This window comes from Pipistrellus hanaki, assembly GCF_964339955.1.
Source record: "Pipistrellus hanaki genome assembly, chromosome: 11".
In the NCBI taxonomy this organism is placed as follows: Eukaryota; Metazoa; Chordata; class Mammalia; order Chiroptera; family Vespertilionidae; genus Pipistrellus; species Pipistrellus hanaki.
The window spans coordinates 38643902-38666084 of NC_140513.1; the positions used below are offsets into that span (position 1 = coordinate 38643902).

The 22183-nt window shown below is 41.3% G+C and overlaps 1 protein-coding gene across 14 annotated transcripts in view; it reads left to right on the plus strand.

Moving 5' to 3' along the window:
- The window catches only part of TRPM3 (transient receptor potential cation channel subfamily M member 3), a 662437-nt gene that overhangs the window by 561546 nt on the left and 78708 nt on the right, over positions 1 to 22183 (plus strand). For 10 of the 14 annotated variants that reach the window (XM_084899451.1, XM_084899455.1, XM_084899457.1 and 7 more), the window contains 7 exons: positions 4209 to 4309; positions 5668 to 5802; positions 9278 to 9328; positions 16605 to 16640; positions 16800 to 16940; positions 20075 to 20104; positions 21031 to 21320. In XM_084899451.1, the coding sequence (XP_084755577.1) occupies positions 4209 to 4309; positions 5668 to 5802; positions 9278 to 9328; positions 16605 to 16640; positions 16800 to 16940; positions 20075 to 20104; positions 21031 to 21320 (784 nt within the window). The remainder of the gene's footprint in view (positions 1 to 4208; positions 4310 to 5667; positions 5803 to 9277; positions 9329 to 16604; positions 16641 to 16799; positions 16941 to 20074; positions 20105 to 21030; positions 21321 to 22183) is intronic. The other 4 variants (XM_084899458.1, XM_084899459.1, XM_084899463.1 and 1 more) reach the window with 1 other exon arrangement.

Consider the following 22183-nt stretch of genomic DNA (forward strand, 5'->3'; position numbering starts at 1 on the left):
ACTACTTCACTATACCGTAAGTGCTCCTCTGATGAAAATTCGATAACACCTAATCATTCCCAGGGGCCACAGCGGAGCCGTAATCATAGTCCGGCTGGCCATTGCCCTGCACCCAGGAGAGTCTGCATGGCGGCAGCATTGTTAACCTGATAAATGTATTCAATACCAATCTGGTAAACTTATTGTCGGAAATATGTAAAACACTGAAAATACTCGCACAGTGTTTTACCTTAACAAAGCAATTTTCCCCTTATTATTCTATTAAACCTTCCAAATCAATCCTGTGAGGGCAATAGTATTGATCTTGTTTATATACATGAAGAAACTAAATATTGGAGAGGATACGGAAATTTCCAAACACCCACAGGCAATAAGTAAGCTCAGGGGCCCTTCCCTTCCACCCAAAGGAGTTGTTACAGCCCCTGTTTCCATTCAGCACCCAGCTGCTCCTCAGGAAAGGGCACCCTGGCCTGGATCAGAATTGAGCCAAGCCAGTATCTCACCTCCTCCACCCCCAGTCTGGCTGTATCTCATTCAGTTCTCCCAGAGGCCTGTGAGGCCATTCCTAATATCAGGGAAAAATGACCTCTTACATTCTAAAAGGCTTCAAAGACCTACATGTGATAGGTGTATAATGCCATAATATACATTAGTTTATGTGTAATATAAAGAGTAAGCAAAATGCTAAAAACACACCAATGAAAGAGACCCCTGGGTTTGGCAAAATTTTCATGCCCCTCTGCATTTCAGAATGCCAAGCCTACTTTATTGATAAACAGCCTACAGAAATACAAAGTGAAATGCCAATTATTGTTTTCAGAGGAATTTAAAATTACTGTGTTTTTTTAATACATTTAATTGATTTTTTTACAGAGAGGAAGGGAGAGGGATAGAGAGTTAGAAACATCGATGACAGTGAAAGATCGATCAGCTGCCTCCTGCATACCTCCTACTGGGGATGTGCCTGCCACCAAGGTACATGCCCTTGACTGGAATCGAACTTGGGACCCTTCAGTCTGCAGGCTGATGCTCTATCCACTGAGCCAAACCAGTTAGGGCTAAAATTACCATTTTAAATTTCATTATTTTAACAATTTTGGCCCTAATCACACAGCAGTAGAGAATATTCTGGCTCACCTCATTCGTGCAGTGTGGGTTGTTTTAGAAAGAGGACACAAAAGCCTGTCTGCCTACATCTCTTTGTGTGCGAGTATCATGAGTTCAATAACATTTTCTAAGTTTTTATGAGTTAAAAAAAAGTCTGTTCTGAAACCAGACTGCCTGGGTTTGAATCTCATCTCTGGCACTTCCTAGATAATTCACATTGGACAAGTTTCTATGCCTCCGTTTTCTCGTCTGTAAAATACTAATAATGGCACCTCATAGCTTGTTCTGTGAATTTAATACATTAACACTTAGAAACAGTTCATGGCACAAGTCAAGTATGAAAGAAGTATTAGTTGTTATTATCTTTCTTATTTATTAAAAATTCGCCAAGAAAGAAAACCCCAACTTCCTGCAAAGGGCTGTTTCACTCAGCTGCCTGTTACAAGCCAAATCTGAATTTCTTTAGCTAAAGTTAATGCAAGTTTTCCTACTCCCTTTTAACTTTCTCCTGAGCGTTCACCAAAGTTATTTTTACCAAGAAGTGATAGTTATCATTCAGGGCAAGAAAATAGAGCAAAGAATAAATTATACACAGGCCTCATCTACTTTTTATGTATGTGCTCCAAGCCTCTAATTTGGTTTTGCTCCATGTAGCAGCCACATTCCTGAGAGGTTCTCCAGGGTAGGTAGTGTCTGTGCTCTCAGAGACAATCGAAGGTGTATCCTAGCAACCCAAGTCACATGATAGCCAACCCAAGTCACATTTCAATTAGTTTCATTTTACCTTCCTGGTTTTCATATAAATAGAGAATCTGATATCTATTTATTAAATGTATTTACTTTTTGAGAAACTAGTGTCTTTAAATGAATGAATTGGTCACCTTTCATTGACTGAGACCCCTATCACATTTAGTTGCAATATTTACATAAAAAATAAACTGATGGAAATAAATACAATCCTTAAGAAGACTATTTAATCCAGACAATATTCTTTAAATAAGAAACGGAAAGGTCCCAAGACTCCAACAAGAAAAAAATGTTCAACTAATGTAGAAATGGATTGCATTATCCTATTTTCAAGAATGATGGCCCTACTTAGGACATTACAAAGGCTAGAAAATCCTGCCCCATCTGCCACTCTAGTTTATCAAGCAGGACCAGACTTAAAACTATCCTGCTCAGCCGAAACAGGTTTGACTCAATGGATAGAGCGTCGGCCTTCGGGCTGAAGGGTCCCAGGTTCGATTCTGGTCAAGGGCATGTACCATGGTTGAGGGCACATCCCCAGTAGGGGGTGTGCAAGAGGCAGCTGATCGATGATTCTCTCTCATCGATCAGCTTTGGTTCTAACTCTCTATCCCTCTCTCCTCCTCTCTGTAAAAAATCAATGAAATATATTTTAAAAAAAAAAACTATCCTGCTCAGATGACACACCTAACTGTAGGGAGCCCCTGGAAAATACCTGGACATTCTTTAGACTATTGTTGACTGAGCCTAGGATATTGACAGAATCGTGTCAGTTACCTTCCTGCCCTGGAGATGTTCTTAGTTCCTGGCTTGTGTTTGTCAGGCAGGAAGGAGTGGATGGGACCTGGCCCCTCCCAGGCTCCTTGTTTTTCCTGTGAAAAACCCCTCCTGTGTGTATTGGAGAATAAATAGTGTGCTGTGTGGCTCAGGGGTTGTCAGTCTCTCCAGCAGAGGAGGTCTGCGACCCACCTGGGGCCCAGCTTAAACCTATTTCTGCATCAACTCTCTTCATTTCTTTATTTCTCAGTCCCTGGCTGCCTCTACGAAGAACCAATTTCATCTCTCTTTCCGTGCTGGCCACGGAGAAGGGAGATCCCCGGCCATGTCAGGCCCCTGCACCTAACTTTTTCTATGTGGAAGCTCCCAAAGAGAGTCCACAGCTCTCTACAACCCATTGAAGTATTTAATGATCCTCAGGGAATTAAAAAATTGTTCTCTACCTTGACCAATTGGTTCAGCGTGGTCCCATGCACCGAAAGGTTGCTGGTTTTGATTTTAGTCAGAGCATATACTAAGGTTTCAGGCTCATCCTCAGTAGAGGGTATGCAGGAGGCAGCTGGTGAATATTCACTCTCTCTTTCCCACTCCCTTCCTATCTCTCTAAAAAGAATCAAAATATTTTAAATAAATAAAATTTCAAGACCATTTTATAAAGTTATATATGGGCTCTAGTTTAACCCTCAGACTTAAAAAAAAAAAAATGTTCCCCAACACTGATGCTCAAGTCCCTAAATAAATATTCCCAGCAATGCATATCCATTGGTGCCATGACATGTTTGGGATGTCATCTCTCAAGTGGGCCCCAACTCTGCTCTGAAACTGCCTCATTCCTTAAGCCTCCATGTTCCTCCTTTCTCTTCAAGCTGCCATTCCTTCTCAGTCTTAGCAGGTGGTACCTCTCTTACTTCTCTGATACTGTTTTTGTTCACCCAAGTTTTCTTCTATCATCCTCTTCCACTTATGAATATTATTTTCTTCACTCAGCCTCTTTGTTTTTCTTCTTTACTCTGAAGACCTCTCTTCTTGGCCTCCATTCTCCAGGGTCTCATCCATCATATGTTTGCTTTCTTCTTTCACATTTCCCAATGCCTCCCTCTCCGGTGGCCCTTTCACTTCTGCTATAAGCACAGCCAGCATCCCTGTCACCTAAGAAGACCCTTCTCTTCTCTACCAAGCCCCTCAAGGTAGCATCTTCCTTTTTTCCTCTTAGCCATCACTCTGAATATTAATCTGCCTTTCTACCAGCAGTGATTCTTAATGGCTGATTTGTCTCCCTTCACTCCTGGGGGAATTTAGCAATGCATAGAGACATTTTTGATGGTCATGGCTTTACAAAGAGGTGCTGTTGGCATCTAATGGGTTGAGTCCAAAGATGCTGCTAAATATTCCACAATTACAGGATAGCCCCCACAATGAACTGTCAATAGTGCCGAGTTTGGAGAAACCCTACTGTACAACTGATTCTGCTTTTCAGAAGAGGGGTATTGACGGAAGAGTAATGGCATGGTTCCTCTTAGTATAATGAACTCATCGTTGTTTTCTCTTTCTCTCTCTTTCCCTTTACTTGTCTACAGGAGCCAATGCCTCTGCCCCTGACCAACTGAGCTTGGCCTTAGCCTGGAACCGAGTCGACATCGCTCGCAGCCAGATCTTTATTTATGGGCAACAGTGGCCGGTAGAGTATAAGCTGTTGCCCCTGAAAAGCCCACCACTTGCTTGGGCAAGGGTACTTCCTTAAAGGGCCTCTGAGAGCAACTGGGGAAACTGCTGCCTTTTCTTTAGGATGTAAATGAGCTAGGAAATCACCGCCACCTGGTGGAACATGTGGCTAAGCACAACTCAAAAGGTTCCCACCATTTCCATCTCTGAGCGGCCTTTGATAGCAACTTTCAGCAGCAAATGATGCTATTCCTTTTAAATGTCTAAAAATATATACAGAATACAAAATTGCATCCATTACAATAAAGGAAGGAATTAACAATTGTGGTTAGCAATTTGACTCTGGTTGTCTTTGAGGTTGCTGCTTCCAAGTAGTGGCAACAACCTGTGCTGGTGCATGGCTGGGCAGCACCTCAGGATGCAGAATTAGCAAGCTTCCCCAGGCAGGTGCCATCTGGTCCCAGTGGCTGAGCACAGGCCCTCCCTCTTCCCAAGTGCAGCACAGAAGGAGCCAGTGCTTTACATAACTGTTCCTGGTTTATTTCCCTCATCGACACTACCAACAACAAAAACTTGGGAAATTGGCCATTGGGTGACGTGTGCATGTATCCCCAGGAGGTAACTGGTAGACTTCTGTGCCTGGAATTACTGTACAGGTCTTTTTTAACCCTTCCTTCCCCCAGAGCACCTGCCTAGGATGGAATCCCTGCCTTGGTTCAGTGCCACGAGGGCATTGCTGCTGTGGAAAAATGTGTCAAGGAGTCTGGACACAGAAAGTTTTGTAAAAGGAATTAAATAAAACCTTAACAGACAAGCCAAAGGACCTAATCAGTTGTTGTGTCTCTGAGACATAGGCAAAGTGGCATCACTTAACTAAAAAAAAATATTAAAAAATTAAAAAAATAGAACAACCTACTTTCTAGTCTGCTTACAAGGGTCCCTCTTCTCAAGCCAGCCAGGGTCCAATTCAGAGCCCAAGAAAGAGGAAAACAAAGACAACCAAGTACACACTTTAGCACTTCAATGGTGCTGCAGAAGTTTGGCCAGAGAGTTAGGAGAGGAAAAGCCTTATAAACCCTTGTACCTTCTCAGGAGAGTGAGAGAGAAAGAGCGAGGGGGGCCGATTTTGAGATTCAAATTATATCTTTAGCAACTAGAAATCCTTGAATTCTATTTTCAAAGACAAGACCCAAAACACAGGAGAGATTGTCACTGTCTCAAAAGCAGAGTTGGAAGCAGTCTTGCTAGCACGCTCTTGGATGTGCTGAAGGTTTGCCAGATGTCAGAGGCATCCATGTCTCAGCTGTTAGGTTAATGCTGAAGAACTGCACCTGTAGAGCCCGGGGCAGGCTAACTCAGTGACTTGATTTGCAGGTCGGGTCTTTGGAACAAGCCATGTTGGATGCCCTAGTTCTGGACAGAGTGGATTTTGTGAAATTACTCATAGAAAATGGAGTAAGCATGCACCGTTTTCTCACCATCTCCAGACTAGAGGAATTGTACAATACGGTAGGACCAAGCTAAGGCTTTTTACTTTCTCTTCATTTTTTGTTTTGTTTTGTTGTTTTGCCTTCTGCTGCTCCCCTACATGCCTGTGAGTCTCCTCCCTGCCCTCCAAATGCATGGATCATTCTTCACAAATGCTCCCTCTCACCGGTGTAGACAAGCAACACCGAGTCACCAAGACTCCACTTGTTTTAACTGCTCAGTTGTCAGCACCTACGGCAGAAAATTATGCGATCACCAAAAGGTAACATTCTCAGGTTCTTACACCAAATCACCAGGACAATGAAATTAGAACATAGTATATTTGTAAGCCAGAGGCTGTTTGAGGCAATCAGCAAAGAAGAATTGATTTCACTCCAAGCATCAAAGGAGGAAAATTAATTATCCAGCACCATCTTGTTATCCTCCGAGCTAGGAATAAAATATAAAAACCTCTTGCGTAGGGTTACCGAAAAATAATTGTTGTTTTATAATGATTTTTTAATTCATTCACTAGGGATATCGAGGAGCAATCATAAAAAAGCAATTACTATTTGTGAAGCTTTTGAGAGTATTCAATGAATTAAGTACATTGGCCCTGAGCTGATACTCACTAAAATCCAGTGATGTTTAAAATGTAGAAATTGCACTCCCCCATTTTACAGATGAGAAAACAGAGGCCAAACAGTGAATTGATTTATTCAAGGTCGCAAAACTCCTATAATAGATGAAGAAAGAAGCTAGTACTGACCTAAAGCTTCTTAGAGATTATTCTTCCCTTCATCTGTCATAGCACTTCTCTACTTCACCACCTACAGTACTAATGAGATTAAAATTATTGACCTATTCCCAGCCAGCTTAGGTGTTAGATGATGCCATTCTGGCTCTATCTTACTCCCACTGATGAAAGTAGAAATGAGTTTAGCAGAGTGTTTCCAGGTTTCTCTTTTCCCCGTAGATTATTTTATTTTTTATTTTATTTTTTTGTTCAGCATACTGAGACTTTTAGTAAGAACAATAAACCAAGATGGTGACACAGGAGGCCCAACCTTTCATCCCTACAAAAAGACCAACGATTAGCTATAAAGGAAATGGACACATGTAGAAATATGCAATCAACCAAGTCTGAATCATAAAGAACTTTAAAATGTGAACAGATTAATAACAAGTAAGGAGATTGGATTGGTAATTTAAAAACAAACAAACAAACAAAAAAAAAACTCCCAACAAAGAAAAGCCCAGGACCAGGTGGCTTCATAGGTAAATTTCACAAAATGCTAGCCCCATTTTAAAAATGGTAATACTGAGTCATAGTGAAGTAGCTTGCCTGTGGTTGCAGCTGGTCAGCAGCAGAGCCAAGTGGAGCCAGGCATTCTGACTCCACAGTCTCCATGTTTACTACCTATGGGCCTGCATCCTTCAGTGGAACAAGCTCTGATGAGCATGTCTGCTTGAGTGGGCAGGTAGGTCATTGAGGCCATAAAAGGGGATGGTTTCAGTCCTTGAAAGTGTTTCAGCCTTGCTTAAGGGTTTGCCATCACTGTCTGAGATAATTTCATAGGGTCATCAGATTTAGCAAATAAAAATACAGGATGCCCAGTTGAATTTAAATTTCAGACAAACAACAAATAATCCTATCTATTAAAAGAGTAATATGCAAATTGACCATCACTACAATACCCAAGATGTCCTCCCCCATGTGGTAAAAGATGGCTGCCCCAATGTGGACACAAGATGGCCAGTAGGGGAGGGTAGTGGGGGGGACCAGGCCTGCAGGGGAGGGTTGTTCGGGGGGACCCAGGCCTGCAGGGAAGGGATGTTGAGGGGCACCAGGTTTACAGGAGAGGGCAGTTGAGGGGAACCTAGACCTGTAGGGGAGGGCAGTTGGGGAGTTCCAGGCCTGCAGGGGAGGGAAGTTAGGGGTTATCAGATTGGCAGGAGAGGGTAGATAGGGGCAATTGGCCGGGGAGCAATTAGGCCTTGATCAGACTGGCAGGGGAGTGGTTAGGAGGTGTTCAGGCTGGCAGGCAGAAGTGGTTAGGGGCAATCAGAAAGGCAGGCAGGCAGGCAAGCAGTTGGGAGCCAGCAGTCCTGGATTGTGAGAGGGATGTCCGACTGCCCATTTAGGCCCTATCCTACAGTGGGATCTGGCTTAAACTGGCAGTCAGACATCCTTTGAGTGGTCCCAGACTAGAGAGGGTGCAGGCTGGGCTGGGGAACACACTCTCCCACCCCATCCCATGCACAAATTTCATACATCAGGCCTCTAGTTTTTAGTATAATTGGGTCCCAAATATTGCATGGGGCATACTTATGTTAGAAATAATTCACTGTCTATCTGGAATTCAAATTTAACTAGGCATCCCATATTTTATCCAGCATGCCTATTCCTGAAAGACAATGGGGTGGCAAACCATTTCATTTTATTCTTTCTTAAGCCAGGGGTGGGAAACCTTTTTTTCTGCCAGGAGCCATTTGGATATGTATAACATTGTTTGCTTAATCTAATTCACTTAATATAAATTTACGTCACCAGAAAAAAAACAAAAACAAAAAAACACTCCTAGATTCATTGAATTTCGAGTCCACCTGTGGTTGCTGTGGCAGGCCAGACCAAGTGATTCTGGGGGCTTTAATGCAGCCCACAGCCCACAGGCCTACATTTCCCACCCCTGCCTTAAGCAAACATACATCTTTTTCCCAAGCCTCTTTTCCCAGACTTCCTGTGGCCTTTTCTTTAGACCAGATTTAGCAAACTACCACCCAACAGCCAAATCCAGCTTGCTGCCTAATTTTGTATGGCCTAGGAGCTGAGAAGGTTGTTTTGTTTTTGGTTTTTGGTGGTTGTTTTTTTTACATTTTCAGTGTTTGAAATATCAAAAGAAGAATGATATTTTGTGAAATCCAAATTATATGAAATTTTACTCTCTTTTTGTGTCCACAAATAAAGTTATGTTGAAACATAGGCCAAGTCCTTTGTTTAGGTGCCATCTCCGACTGCTTCCACACCACGGCAGAGTTGAGCAGCTGCCATGAAGACCCTATGCCCCACATATTCTAAAATATTGACCACCTGGGTATTTCCTAAAGAAGTTTATCAACCACTGCCTTACACAATTTCTCATTCAATGTGGGTAATAAGGAAGATGTGATTGGCAATGTGCCGAAGTGTATTTCCAATGCGGTCAACTGGCCCCTTGGCCTCCCCCTGCTGCAAAACTAGCCCCTTAAGCGATGTCTTGGCTGAGCTGTCTACAGCGGTGATGGCTTCCTTTATAGAGCTTGAACCCAGAGCCTCAAATGCTGTTTTCTTGAGGAACCCCAAGTCCAAAATCTGCCAGTGCGTTTCTTTAGAAAAGACAGGCACAACTGAGCAACTACAACAAGATTCATCTGATTGACTATCCCTCACCAGCCAGCCCCTTCCTTCCAGATCCTCCTTGCCTCGCAGTAAGAGCCCGGCTAGCAAAACCATTTGATTCTTCTTTATTGTTTTCAGAGACATGGGCCCTCAAACACATTGTACCACTTGGTCAGGGATGTCAAAAAGGTAAGAACCCTCTCGACTGCAGGTCGGAGGCCCTGTCTTGACTGCTTCCTGTGATTACAAAGCGCCTCTGTTTTGCATTGCATGAGCTGCCAGAGCACCCCTGACCCTGCCAGATGCCCCAGAGTGTGTGTGTGTGTGTGTGTGTGTGTGTGTGTGTGTGTGTGTGTGTCTTTTAACTCTGACATCTCTGCTTACTATGCAGCTGCGGTTTATCTTCGATCTCCGTGGTGTTAGACGCTTTTGTTGAACATAGTGCTTTGGATAGTAGAGCTCCAGGCTTTTCCCCCATGCCAGGTGGATTTATGCCATTACCTGTATTTCTCCATATGCCCCTCTCTGTGTGGGGCATTTGTTTCCACAATGCTGTCCAACCTATTATAAGAGGTATCTTCATGAACTAGCTCCTGATGTGATATATCACTGTCACGTCTAGCATTATGCAGGGTGTAGGATAATACCAAGGCTCAGAGCCACAGACTAAAACAAATATTTATATGCCATTCTTCTAACACTTTATTTTTTTCCCCAGTATTTCCCATTCATCATCTAAGATTTTGATGAGGGGGAAAACCCAGTAGGTTTGGATCAAATAGATTTAATCCCATTTTACAGATGAGGAAGCTGAAATGCAAAGAGGTGAGAGCTGTATTAAGTGAACAGTGAAGAACTAGAATTAGAACTCAGAGCTTTTGACTAATGATAAAACGATAATACCCGATAGTTAGTGATGACTAAGCATGTGACACCAATCTACGCTTTCTAGGCACCTTCACTCGTTTCATCTTGACCACAATTCTACAACGTAGAATCATTTTTTTTTATTTTGTTAATATAGCAGTAGTCCCACGTATAGATGAGAGGAGGGAGGCACAGGAAGGTTATTTTTAAACTTCCCCGAGAGCTTGTTCTTTGTCCCTATACAATCTCTTTCGGAGATAGCTTTGGCCTGAGCCTTTGACAACATTCCCAGGAAGTGATGCTTTAACTGTAATGAACAAAATAGATAGTGGCACTTTCTCCTCCCCATACACATACACACACACAAACACATACATACATGTGCACCCCTCTACAAATTTGTAGCAATTCTTCACCAAAGTCGGTAAGGCATACTCTCAGAAAGTTACAAAATAAGGTCAAGAATAGAGTCCAATTCCTTCATGTCAGGAATTTTGATGGCTAGAACTGACCCTGAGGTGTCCTGTAGGCGCTTTTTCATTTTCCTTCAAAAAGTCAAGCGAAGGCCCTGGTTCTGCTTATAATGTCCCCATTAACCAGGTGGACCTTTCTGATCCATGTGAGTGAGTGAAGCCTGTTGTTCTTTCAAATCGAGGGAAACATGTTGTGCAGTCTGTACACCCAACCCAGTAAGCATTTTACCACCATCACATCTTTCCTTGGTCCGCCCCACTTCAAGCCATAGCATCCCTGCCCTCAACAAGCCTATTTCTCTTTCTCTCCGGTCTTCCAATTTTGTTTAAATTATTCTGGACAAAAATTGCCTAGAAACTAAAAGGAGGGGATATCTCAGGAGATTGTGTACATAGAATATATTTGTTGCTCATATTCAATAAAATGTCTTGAGATTTTTCTAAAATAACAAGATATTATCCCCGCACCTTAAGCTGCCCTTTGTCCCTGAAGGAATTGTGAGTCTCGCTGAGGGGACAGCTGTGCCTTTGTGCCTCAGTCCCAGCCATCGGCCAATCCAAACCTTCAAACAAAGTCACTCATCCACCTCCATCATGCGGGTTCTCAATGTCCCACGTGATTTTCAAAAGGACTTTGTAGTTAGATCTTGCTGAGCACAAACGATCAAAATCCCTCCTATTACGTTTTCTGCCTTGCCGGACTCTGCTTCGCAATATCATTTTTTCTTTTCTGAAATTCCAGTAGCTGCCTCTTGCATTTGCTCACATCATTTGTATTAAAAGGCATGTGGAGTATTTTTAAGGTAGGGTTCTTAAAAATACTGTGTACAAGAGCAAGAGCAAGGATATACTTACCCAAGAATTCATTTACTTAGTAACTGGAAAAAAATGATACCATATCATCCAGGATAGTACTGGCTTAGGATCAATTTATCTTTTTACCAGGGACTAGAGATTGCCAATAGGTGGGGAGAAACAGAAAGCCTATGTTTAGCTTCTTTTTGGGGGAGGAAATAGGAGCAGGAAATGCAGCCTTCACTTATTTCTGTGATAAAGATGAGCACCTGACTATTGGAAAGCAGGACAGAATATATTATACAATGGAGCCAAAGAAGTTGGACTTGTCTCCATTTTATGTTACATGGAAGAAGGGGACAGAATTATGGGGGGTTGTTTATTTTATTTATTTATTTTTTAATTTTTTTTAGAGAAAGCAAGGGAGAGAGAAAGGGGAACATTGATGTAAGAGTGAAACATTGATTGGCTGCCTCCTGCACGCCCCCTACTGGGAATCGAGCCTGAAAGAGGGATATGTGCCCTGACCAGGAATCCAGCGGGTAACCTTTCAATGCACAGGACAATGCCCAGCCAACTGAGCCACATCAGCCAGGGCGTTTGTGTATTTTTAAGAATTGAATGATCAAGAAATTAATATTTTCCTCAGGCAGTTCACATTTTCCTCAGGTGGTTCCAGAAGACTTCTAGTAATTTAGGCCAGTAAGATTCTCAAAGTCTACAAAAACAAGATTTAAAATATTAAGAAAATCTGGGCAATTTAAGCAATTGTCAAAATTAAGGGCCATAATAATTAGTATGTACTTTGTGCTTTATGATTATAGGACTTTGTGTATGTATTAATTGATTTAACCTGTGGCAAAAAAAAAAAAAATTTAATCAGTAACTGATAAACCCTGATACAAAATGCTGTTGATAAGAACACCATTCTGGACCTTAAAAATAGTGTTTGGTAATATGTCTGTAAATGAAATGTAAGTAACTCTGACAAACCCAGGGGGTGCATTTAGGAATTATTAGACCATCATAAGTTAACCAGCATGACATCTGCAAGTCCAACTATCCTTTGAAATCAACAGAACTGAATGTGGAAAATTACTCCTATGCTAGTTTCAATATCTCTACTTATTCATACCAAGGGAACAATCTAGGAGCAATGAGATGAAGAGTTGCTATTCAGCATCTATCAGAAATTTAAAATTATTTAAGTCAGCCCAATTCCCGGGACTGTTTTCATGCATAAATCCATTGGATGTAGCAATGCTCTCTTATTAAACCAGAGTGGCCCCGTCTGTCTGCTTTTTCGTGAATTCTAACTTGTCATCTTAGTAGCTATTTGCCTGCTCATTTTGTGCCTCTGTATGTTTTAAAGTAGTAGTTTTTCTTTCTTCAATTAAATGTGCTAACACTTCAGAATACCTTTACTATCCCTCCCCACCAAAAGAATATGATATTTGTTTTATAGAGAAGTAGTGTGAAATTAGGATAGTTTTAAATTCATTCACATGGGGAACCAAGACTCAGAGCTTTACAGAATGAAGAAAAAAAAAAGTTTTTCAGACACAGTTTGGGTAAAGAAAGGGCATTTTATAATCCACACAAATTTACAAAAGCATTCTTACTTTTTATAAGATTGGTTGCCCAGTCTATTACCATGTCAAACATTGGGGGAACACCTTCTTTTTCCATAAACTGTCACCAGAGTAGTCGTTTCCATATTCTCCCTTGGTAAACCTGACAACCAGCTATCATTAGCACCTTCATTCATCAGAAGGAAACGGTCTTGTTTTGAAGGCTTGTAAGTTTCAAGAAAAGAAAAGAGAAGAAAAAAAAAAAGGTATTTCCCAAACAGTCGAAATGTGTTGTGATGTCATAAGCTGACATCTGAAAAATAGAGTGCATTTAGGAGAGCAGATCTACGTGAATGTAAACTATTCTTTTAATTGACAGCTATCCTTCAGGATGGCATGGGTTAAAACTCAGCTTCAGAATAGCAGTTATGAAGTTGTACCTATCCACAGACCCAAGCTTCTCCGTTTTATTCTGTGGGTCGGGTTATTTAAATCACGTGGCTTGCCATGTGCTGTTAGGGCATGAAATGGGGAATAGGTGTTCAGGCTTTACCAGTACCAAAGTCATTGCCAAAAAGGGGAGGGTAGATACCAGGAACAGCAGGCAGACGGAAGGGTATCACACCAGTGTCATTGTGGACTCCTATCTGAAAAGGACCCAAGCAAAGGAAGACTCCTCCCAAAGGCTTTTGGACATGACCTGTGGCATGTGAGGTGGCGTTCACTTTCTCTGCTTTTTTCCAGCGGAGGTGAATATGATGAGCACAACCCCACCCCTGTCGGCCCCTTTACCACCTCTTGTCTCTAAGCCCCCAGCTCCACTATCCAAACCTCAGGGGATTCGTGGAAACTACATCAACCTGGAAGCTTGGACAAGAGTCTTTGTCCAGTGACCTGGCAGCATAGAAATAAGAGCAGCCTGCCAGCTGGTGGTCAGACTTTTAGAAACAGATAAGACTTTAAGAGTAACTGGGTCCAAACTGCATGTTTTCAAAGTGTCAACTGAGGTACAGAGAAAGGCAAGCCCACAGTCCATCCCAGTGCTATTTCCACGGTGCGGGCATCTTGCTACATCTGTTACACCTGCAGGTCACAGGTGTCCAAGGCCATCAGCCCATACTGGCACCAATGCTGCCTCCCCTTCAGAGTTCACCCAGGACACAGTTATGGCAGTTTTATTCATTTTATTAAATCTATTTCTTCTTCCCCAAAATGTTTCCTCTCTTCCCAGGAAAAACTGTGGAACTAATTTCCCTTAATTTCTCTGCTTCCATAAGCCTCTGGAAAGAAACAGCTGCAGTCTGGCAGACTGCGTTCAAAGGAATTACTGGGCAAAGTAGGCTTTCCCTCCTCCAGATATCACTTCAACAAAAGCATCTGACTCTCCCCTTATCCCCAAATCCTCAATCTGCTCTGTATTCATTTACATCAGTTAGTACACAAAACAGAGCAGGCAGGCACATGCTGAGGAGGAATCTGCATTGGTTTCCGTTAGGTACACATCGCCGCCTTGTGGTCAAACAGAATGCAGGCCATTTTCTTTCTGGCTGTCACTAAAAGCTGGGGAGGACCTAGGATAATCCTTGAATCCTTTAGACCAGACTATACATCACTCTAAAATAATTAAGCTTTATATGAGAAGTTGTTTCTAAAGAAAAGAAGAAGATTACAGCACCTTCTTTGGTAGTCTATAAACCTATAGTCTCTTTATGAAGGAAATCATTTACCCAAAAAATGGTTTTTTTGCCCCTCTTAAATTTTATTTATTTAGTATTTTACTATTATCACTATTCTTCCCGACAACTCCCACTCTTCTGGACACGTGACATGTATATAAATATTGCCATTCAACACTGTCTTCATACAATATTGATTCTTGTTCTTAGAATTCAAACTAATGCTTCCATATGGATTTCTCAAATGAAAATTTATAGGTGTTAGACTCGATATTACCCACATTTTAAATTTAGGAAATGGTGACAAGGTTGAAAATAGGCACAGATTCCTAGACTTGGCTATAGCTGCCTTTCAATAACATCATAATACATCCTTTGGGGATTGTTTTTTTTTTTTAAGCCTGGTACATTGTAGACCACAGAGGCCAGGAAGTTTGACTCTTTTTACTGAGAAAACAGAGGCGATGCGGGAAAGTGGCTGGTTGTCTTATAGACAGAAGCCCAGGGCAGTTGAGTCACAGCCAGTGCTCCTCACCCTACCTACCGCACAGTGCCAAGGAAATAACAGGCAGGGTGGGCATCCTCTGAAGGGCATCCTTAATGGAGCCGGATGCATTGGGGAGGAGGCTGATTCCGGTGCGGCCAGGCTCTGGCTCTTCCACCTTTGACATAACAGAGTTGCTTAACCATCTGGTAGAGCCAGTCCATACAGAAACTACAGCCTTGTTCACCTATCCCAAAAATAAGAGAGAAATGGTCACATGGGTAATATTTTTTAAATCAGCTAATGTTTATGGAAAGGGCAATACCTGAAAAGTTGTGACCTTCAAATAAAATCTTCTCTAAGTTCCCTTTGTTATGTTTTTACCATATTCTGCATAAAGAAGACAGACAATTGGTCTTTCTTGGCAGCCTGAGGACAGCTTAATTTTGACAATTTAGAGTGATGAGATAATCTTTAAACAAAAGAGATCCCAAAATTCTGAGAAAGAGGGAGAGGAGCGGAGAGACCATTTCTGTGAAGGGACTAGTCAGCAAAGAAATGGGTTCTGAAGAGCCACAGTCAGGTATGGAAGGGGTTGTGTGCCTTAAAGTGCTTCCATCTTGTCTAGAATGCCCTTCACACAGTCCCACTTTGCTCAGCCATTTCAAATTAGGTCCGCAAGCCTGCCTGTATCCCAAGGTAAGGGAGAGGTAGAATGCAGTGGGCAGGGCTGAGAACTAAGTCCAGCAAGGAAGTTGAAAGAGCAGCACGGGGATTCATACACTTGGGCTGGTGCATCAATTGCTATCCATTCATTCCGGCCCATACAGATACACCAATATGCATATTTCAAGTCAAATTTCTACATTAAACTGAGGCTTTTCCAATCAGGGGTTACCCACACACTGTGGCTAGGAAGTTCCCTTACTGAGAACATAATGCAAAAATAAAAGCAAACAAAAACAAACAAATAAACAACAAAAAAACCACACAGAGAGAGATTGATCCCACCACCACATCAGTTAATTTCACTGTTTTACTCATTCATATTTTCAACAAAAAGCATTTCGAATGCCAACCACACATCAGGCACTATGAAAGGCACTAGGAATACAAAGATAAATAAAACAATGAATAACAGGTTTTTTCTCCATGCTTTTTCTTTCAACACAAGGGATGTTCATAAATGACTTCACCTGACATCCATCCTTTATGAAAGGAGCCAAATGTTCATTATTAATAGAAGTTTGGCATGAAAGGATATCTGAGCTCTAAGCATCCCCCACCTGATGCAAGCCCTGGCAATACCAATCCCTCTGGAAGGAGTCTTCATTTAGTGAATGTGAAGAACTAAAGGATCAGCAAGAGGGCAGTAGCAGGCCTGGGTCTGAGGCAGAGCAGCCAGGGGGCTGGGGACAGCTGGGGAACCTAGTTCCTAGTGTCTGGGAGCCGTAGCATTTGCCATGTCTAGCCTTGTGTTTCTTTCTGCTACGCTGGTGTGTTTTTCTCCTCAGCTGAAGACTTGAATAAATATTTTGATTTTCTGTTCTTGCCAACGACTACTGCATCTTCTTATTTAACTTATGTCTTCTTTCCAAGCGAGAATATCCAGGTTTCGGTTGGATCTATTTTAAGGTGAATTAATTAACCAGCATAATCATTCATTCATATGTTTCTTTTTTAATTAATTTTTTTTTTTTTTTACTCTAAAATAGTTACAGAACACATGGGATCGAATCCCTAGTAAATCACGCTGTCCTTTGGCTCTTTTTGTTTTTACTTCTTCCCTAACAGGGGAACCTGCCTCCTGACTACAGAATCAGCCTGATCGACATTGGCCTGGTGATAGAATACCTGATGGGCGGAGCTTATCGCTGCAACTACACCCGCAAGCGCTTCCGGACACTCTACCACAATCTCTTCGGCCCCAAGAGGGTGAGGCTTGTGGGCAAATTCGGGTTCCTGGACTCCTGGGTGGACTAGGGTGCTACCAATTCAGGGTGTGGCTTCCTTCTCTCTTAGTGGGCGATGAGATGAGATGAAGGCAATTGCCCCACCTCTTCTTCCCTCCACGATCAAGTCTGTTTTTAACAAAAGAGGGGGAGAGGGATGTATTCTTTCCCTACGTCCAATTCAAATCAGAAACACACTGAGAGTGAGCCTTGATGATCAGAGAATAGCAGTGAAATTCAAATGAATCTTATTACCTACCACAGCAATTTTCAAGGTTTTTGGTCTAAATGGATCTATTTATACCCTTAAAAATTATTGAGGACTCCCAAAAGCTTTTTTTTTTTTTTAATCTACTTTGGGTTCTATCAATATTTATCATGCTGAAAATTAAAGTTGAAACATTAAAAATAATTATTTATTAATTCATCTTAAGGTGACCATAAGAAGTCCATCATAGCATGTTTATGAAAAACAACTATGTTTTTACAAACAAAAATTAGTGATGAGTAGCATAGTTTTATATTTTTCCAAAATTCTGTAAAGTTTGACTTAACAGAAGATAGTTAGATTCTCATATCTACTTCTGCAGACAGTCTGTTACAAGACATTGTTTTGGTTAAAATATATTAAGAAAATCTGCCCTCACACAAATATGTGACAAATATGACAAGTGTATCAAAAAAAGAAAGAAGTAATCTTTAGTGATAATTATAGCTATTCTTTTTTGATAGTACATCAAAATTCAAGTGGCAATTTCTTGAAGATTAGTTTGCAACATGAAATCTCAAACCATGTCAGTGACCTTTTCCTATTAAAATCCAAACTGCAGTTTGTATAGATCTTTTAACATTGTAGATTGGTCACTGTAAAATATTGGTTTGTTGAGTTATATTCTGATCTTCTAAACGTTGACACATTTTATTATACAATTTAAAAACCTTGCAAAAACTTGCATTCACCTTCAATCTCATCAGAAAAGTCTTTAAGTACTGAAAAATTGTCAAGGTCATGGGGTGGGTTTTCCAAGATTCTATTATCTGCTTGAAAGTTTGAATTTTGTCATTGACAACCAATCCTGCATGTTGTTTTCCTTGAAATGACAGTCCTTCTTAGCTCATTTCCAAAATGTCTGCCATCCAGGTCTAAGTAACCCTAGTTGTTTACCAGTCATTTCTTCGCACAGATAGTTCATGAGGCACAGCTGCCATAATGTAGTCCCAACAGCCCCCTGAGTGTTCTCCCTCAGGACCCCCATCCTTGTTTAGTATGTAGCAGCAGTGCTTTATGCGGCTTCCCACTTCATCCCTCAGAAGAGTAAAAAGGCATTTTTTTTTTTTTACTAACAAGAGTAGAAATTTTTTAAAAATATATTTTATTGATTTTTTTACAGAGAAGAAGAGAGAGGGATAGAGAGTTAGAAACATCGATGAGAGAGAGACATCGATCAGCTGCCTCCTGCACACCCCCTTCCGGGGATGTGCCCGCAACCAATGTACATGCCCTTGACCGGAATTGAACCTGGGACCTTTCAGTCCGCAGGCTGACGCTCTATCCACTGAGCCAAACCGGTTTCGGCAAAAGTAGAAATTTAATACATGCTAATATTTTAGGCCTCATCAAGCACATTCTTTTGTTGTTGTTTTGTTTCATTCATTTTTAGAGAAAGTGGAAAGGAGGGAGAAAGAGAGAGAGAGAAACATTGATGTGAGAGAGACACATCAATGGGTTGCCTCCCAAACACTCATTGTAACCCAGGTTCTGCCCTTGACTGAAAATCAAATTCGGTGCAGAGGCCTAATCTCTGTCCAATGAGCCAGGGCTCATCAAGCACATTCTTAAGTGCAACTGTTTTGTTTTGTTTTGTTTTAAACTTCAAGTGTATAACAGTGAACTCTAATGACAACTAGTAAAGCCTGGTACCACTGCCTTCATTCTTGCCAAGGTACCCAGCAATTTTACCAACCATTGCTTTTGTATCATCAGTGCAAATATAAATGCATCTTGGTGTTATTATGAAAATAGCTTTCACTTCACAGGCCCCTGGAAGGCTCTCAGGAAAGACCTCCACCCCCAAAAAAGGGCCATATGGTCCTAAGACAACATTTTGAGAACTGCTGCTATAGCTGGTGGCAGGCATAATTTTTTTACTTTTACCAAAGTTTACCATCTGATTATTCTAGTATTTTGTGGTGCTAGAAGAGACCTTTGAAAACACCAAAAAGTATAAATTTTTTAAAATCACAAATTTTAAACTGGTGGTCATTATGAAAGCTAAAAGAGAAAGAGGGAGATGTGAGGTTCAAGCTATTCTGACTTGAATGATCAAATAAAATTTGGAGGAACCTAAGTGCTATAACCCTACTATTTACTCAAATAACTTTCAAGATGGTACCCAACCATTCTATAATACTTGCAATTTGGAATTGGAATTCCTGACCCCTGAAATGTAATTTTGTATCTCCCCTTGTTAAATATAAATCAAGTTCTATACTTTGCTGAGTTGCCTTCTCTGTCCGTCTCGGTCTGTGCCTGTTTTGCACATCCCAGCATGAGCAATGATGCTTCTGTTTGTGCTGACACTTTCCATGACATTACAGTAAGTGCCATCGACAGATGCCCTCTGGCCCCACTCACCCTTGATCTACTGGACAGCAGCATAGAGAGATGGCCAGCAGGAAGCATCTACACATATATTTATGAATAATATCTCAAGTCTTTTGGGAATAGAGGTCATTCAGAGGTTTGAGAAACATCTTCTACTTTGATTGAATGTTTCATCATGCACATAAGTGCTTGAAATCATGGAGATGATGAGCAGAACAGTTTTAGGAAGAAGGAAGAAATTTTGTTCCACAAAAGGGTTGATAAACCTGCAGGCTCTACCCCTGAGCAATCACGTTATGCCTGTCCAGTTTCCTAATTTTCTTCCCCCAAACTCAGTAAATCCCTAATTCTCTAAGAATTTCTATAATTGGGTTCCCTTTGTAATGCTTTATTTATTGAAATAAATGCTACATGGTAAATGGAATTATTTTATTACCTGTTTGAGATGAAGTAGCATCCTTTTCTTATATCTATAGAAAAATATCTAACTTTGTGCATTAATTTTTTAACAGCCCAAAGCCTTGAAACTACTGGGAATGGAGGTAGGTGTTTGCTCCTACAATTATTTGTGTCAATTATTTAATCTCTTTGTTACACATTTTAAATATATAATAACTTCATTTCGGTGGTGAGGATAAGTACATAATTCTGCAATAAGGAAGTGACATTTTTCCCAGTGGTGAGGGGACAGATCACAGTAGCTTTGAAAATTTCACCATGGAGGTTGTATTAGCATTGCAAACAAGGAAATAAATCCTATTTGAAATACGAACTTGAAAACCAAGGAAGCATATATATTCCAGTAAGCAAAATCTATAAATGGGTGTTTACAAATGGCAACAAATCCAAAGGCCAGAAATACTTCACCAATGCACCTAATGAGGTATGCAGAAACTCCAGAGAGGCCACCTTCCTCCCATCTTTTGTTAATGTGGTTATTGTTGTATGCGAATGCAAGTCCTTTTCCTTTGAGAGAAAAGGGTAGGGTTGTCCATCACGCATGACAAATAACCCTACCTGCAGAGGGGGAAAGGACAAACGTAAAAAGAAAAAGAAAATGGCCCATTGAACATACTTTTTCTAATTTAAAGTATAACAATGGCATGTTCCCATAGGACTGTGCTTATGCTCTTCTAGCTCATTTTAAATTAGCCATGAATGAGCTTGAGCATTCTTTTAGGATTGGAGCTAGGAGAGGATACAGGCATACCTCAGACATATTGTGGGTTCGGTCCCAGACCACCGCCATAAAGCAAGTCGTGACCTTTTGTCTTCGATGTGTAGAAAATGCGACATCTGGGAAGTGCAGAAAAGTGAAACACAATCAAATGAGGTGTGCCAGTAGTTCACTTATGGATCTGTCAGAGCTGGACTAGTAGTAAATATACAATCACTGTTGACTGAATTTCATTGATTCATTTCTAACTCCACCTCTGGTTTCTCTCCCTCTCCCCCCCTAAAATCACAGGATGATGTTCCCTTGAGGAGAGGAAGAAAGACAACCAAGAAACGTGAAGAAGAGGTAGACATTGACCTGGATGACCCTGAGATCAACCACTTTCCTTTCCCTTTCCACGAGCTGATGGTGTGGGCCGTCCTGATGAAGCGGCAGAAAATGGCCTTGTTCTTCTGGCAGCATGGCGAGGAGGCCATGGCCAAGGCCCTGGTGGCCTGCAAGCTCTGCAAAGCCATGGCTCATGAGGCTTCCGAGAACGACATGGTGGATGACATCTCCCAGGAGCTGAACCACAACTCCAGGTCGGCCAGCCTGGAAAAAGGGGTAGTCAGGGGACAAAAAGGGAAGGTGGGCCCCAAATATTGGATGGAGGGTCTCAGCTCCCCAGAACTTGAAGGCAAGGCAGTATCGCCCCAACGGTACCAAGAGAGGGTAGACATGAAGAATTACTGTTGTCCAGCCGGCATGGCTCAGTAGTTGAACATCAGCCTATGAACCAGGAAGTCAAGGTTCAATTCCTGGTAGGGGCACATGCCGGAGTTATGGGCTCGATCCCCGGTGTGGGGTGTGCAGGAGGCAGCCAATGAATGATTCTCATCATTGGTGTCATCATTGATGTTTCTATCTCTCTCTCCCCCTCCCTTCCTCTCTGAAATCAATAAAAATATATATTTTAGAAAATAATTACTGTTTATGGTATACAGCACTAGCTATGGCGGTACAAACAGATTATAAAAGATTTCATTTCATCCTCTCAACATGTCTGGTATTTTCACTGTAGGCATATTTGCCATAAACATCTTTGCTGCAAGCATTTTTAGCACACAGGTAATCAGTTGTAAAGCAATTTTGCCATAAGAGATAGAATAATGAAAAACAAAAGAAAGACATTAAAAATGTTATCATGGAATGTGAAAAATTATTAACAAAATTTAAAAACTGTTTTGCAAAAAATATAAATGAATTGCCTTCGAAGTCTTTCATTTATAGTATCATATATACTTTTCTTTTATATTTACCATAATATAAAATTGTGGTGAATGTTCAGTTCTGCTGGATGGGAGGATGACTGTGGTCACTGAATGATATGCAAACTGATATGTTATTATTGTCTAGCACAGTGTGCAATCTGGCTTTAAATGTAGTTTTTAATGTCCACTGTTTT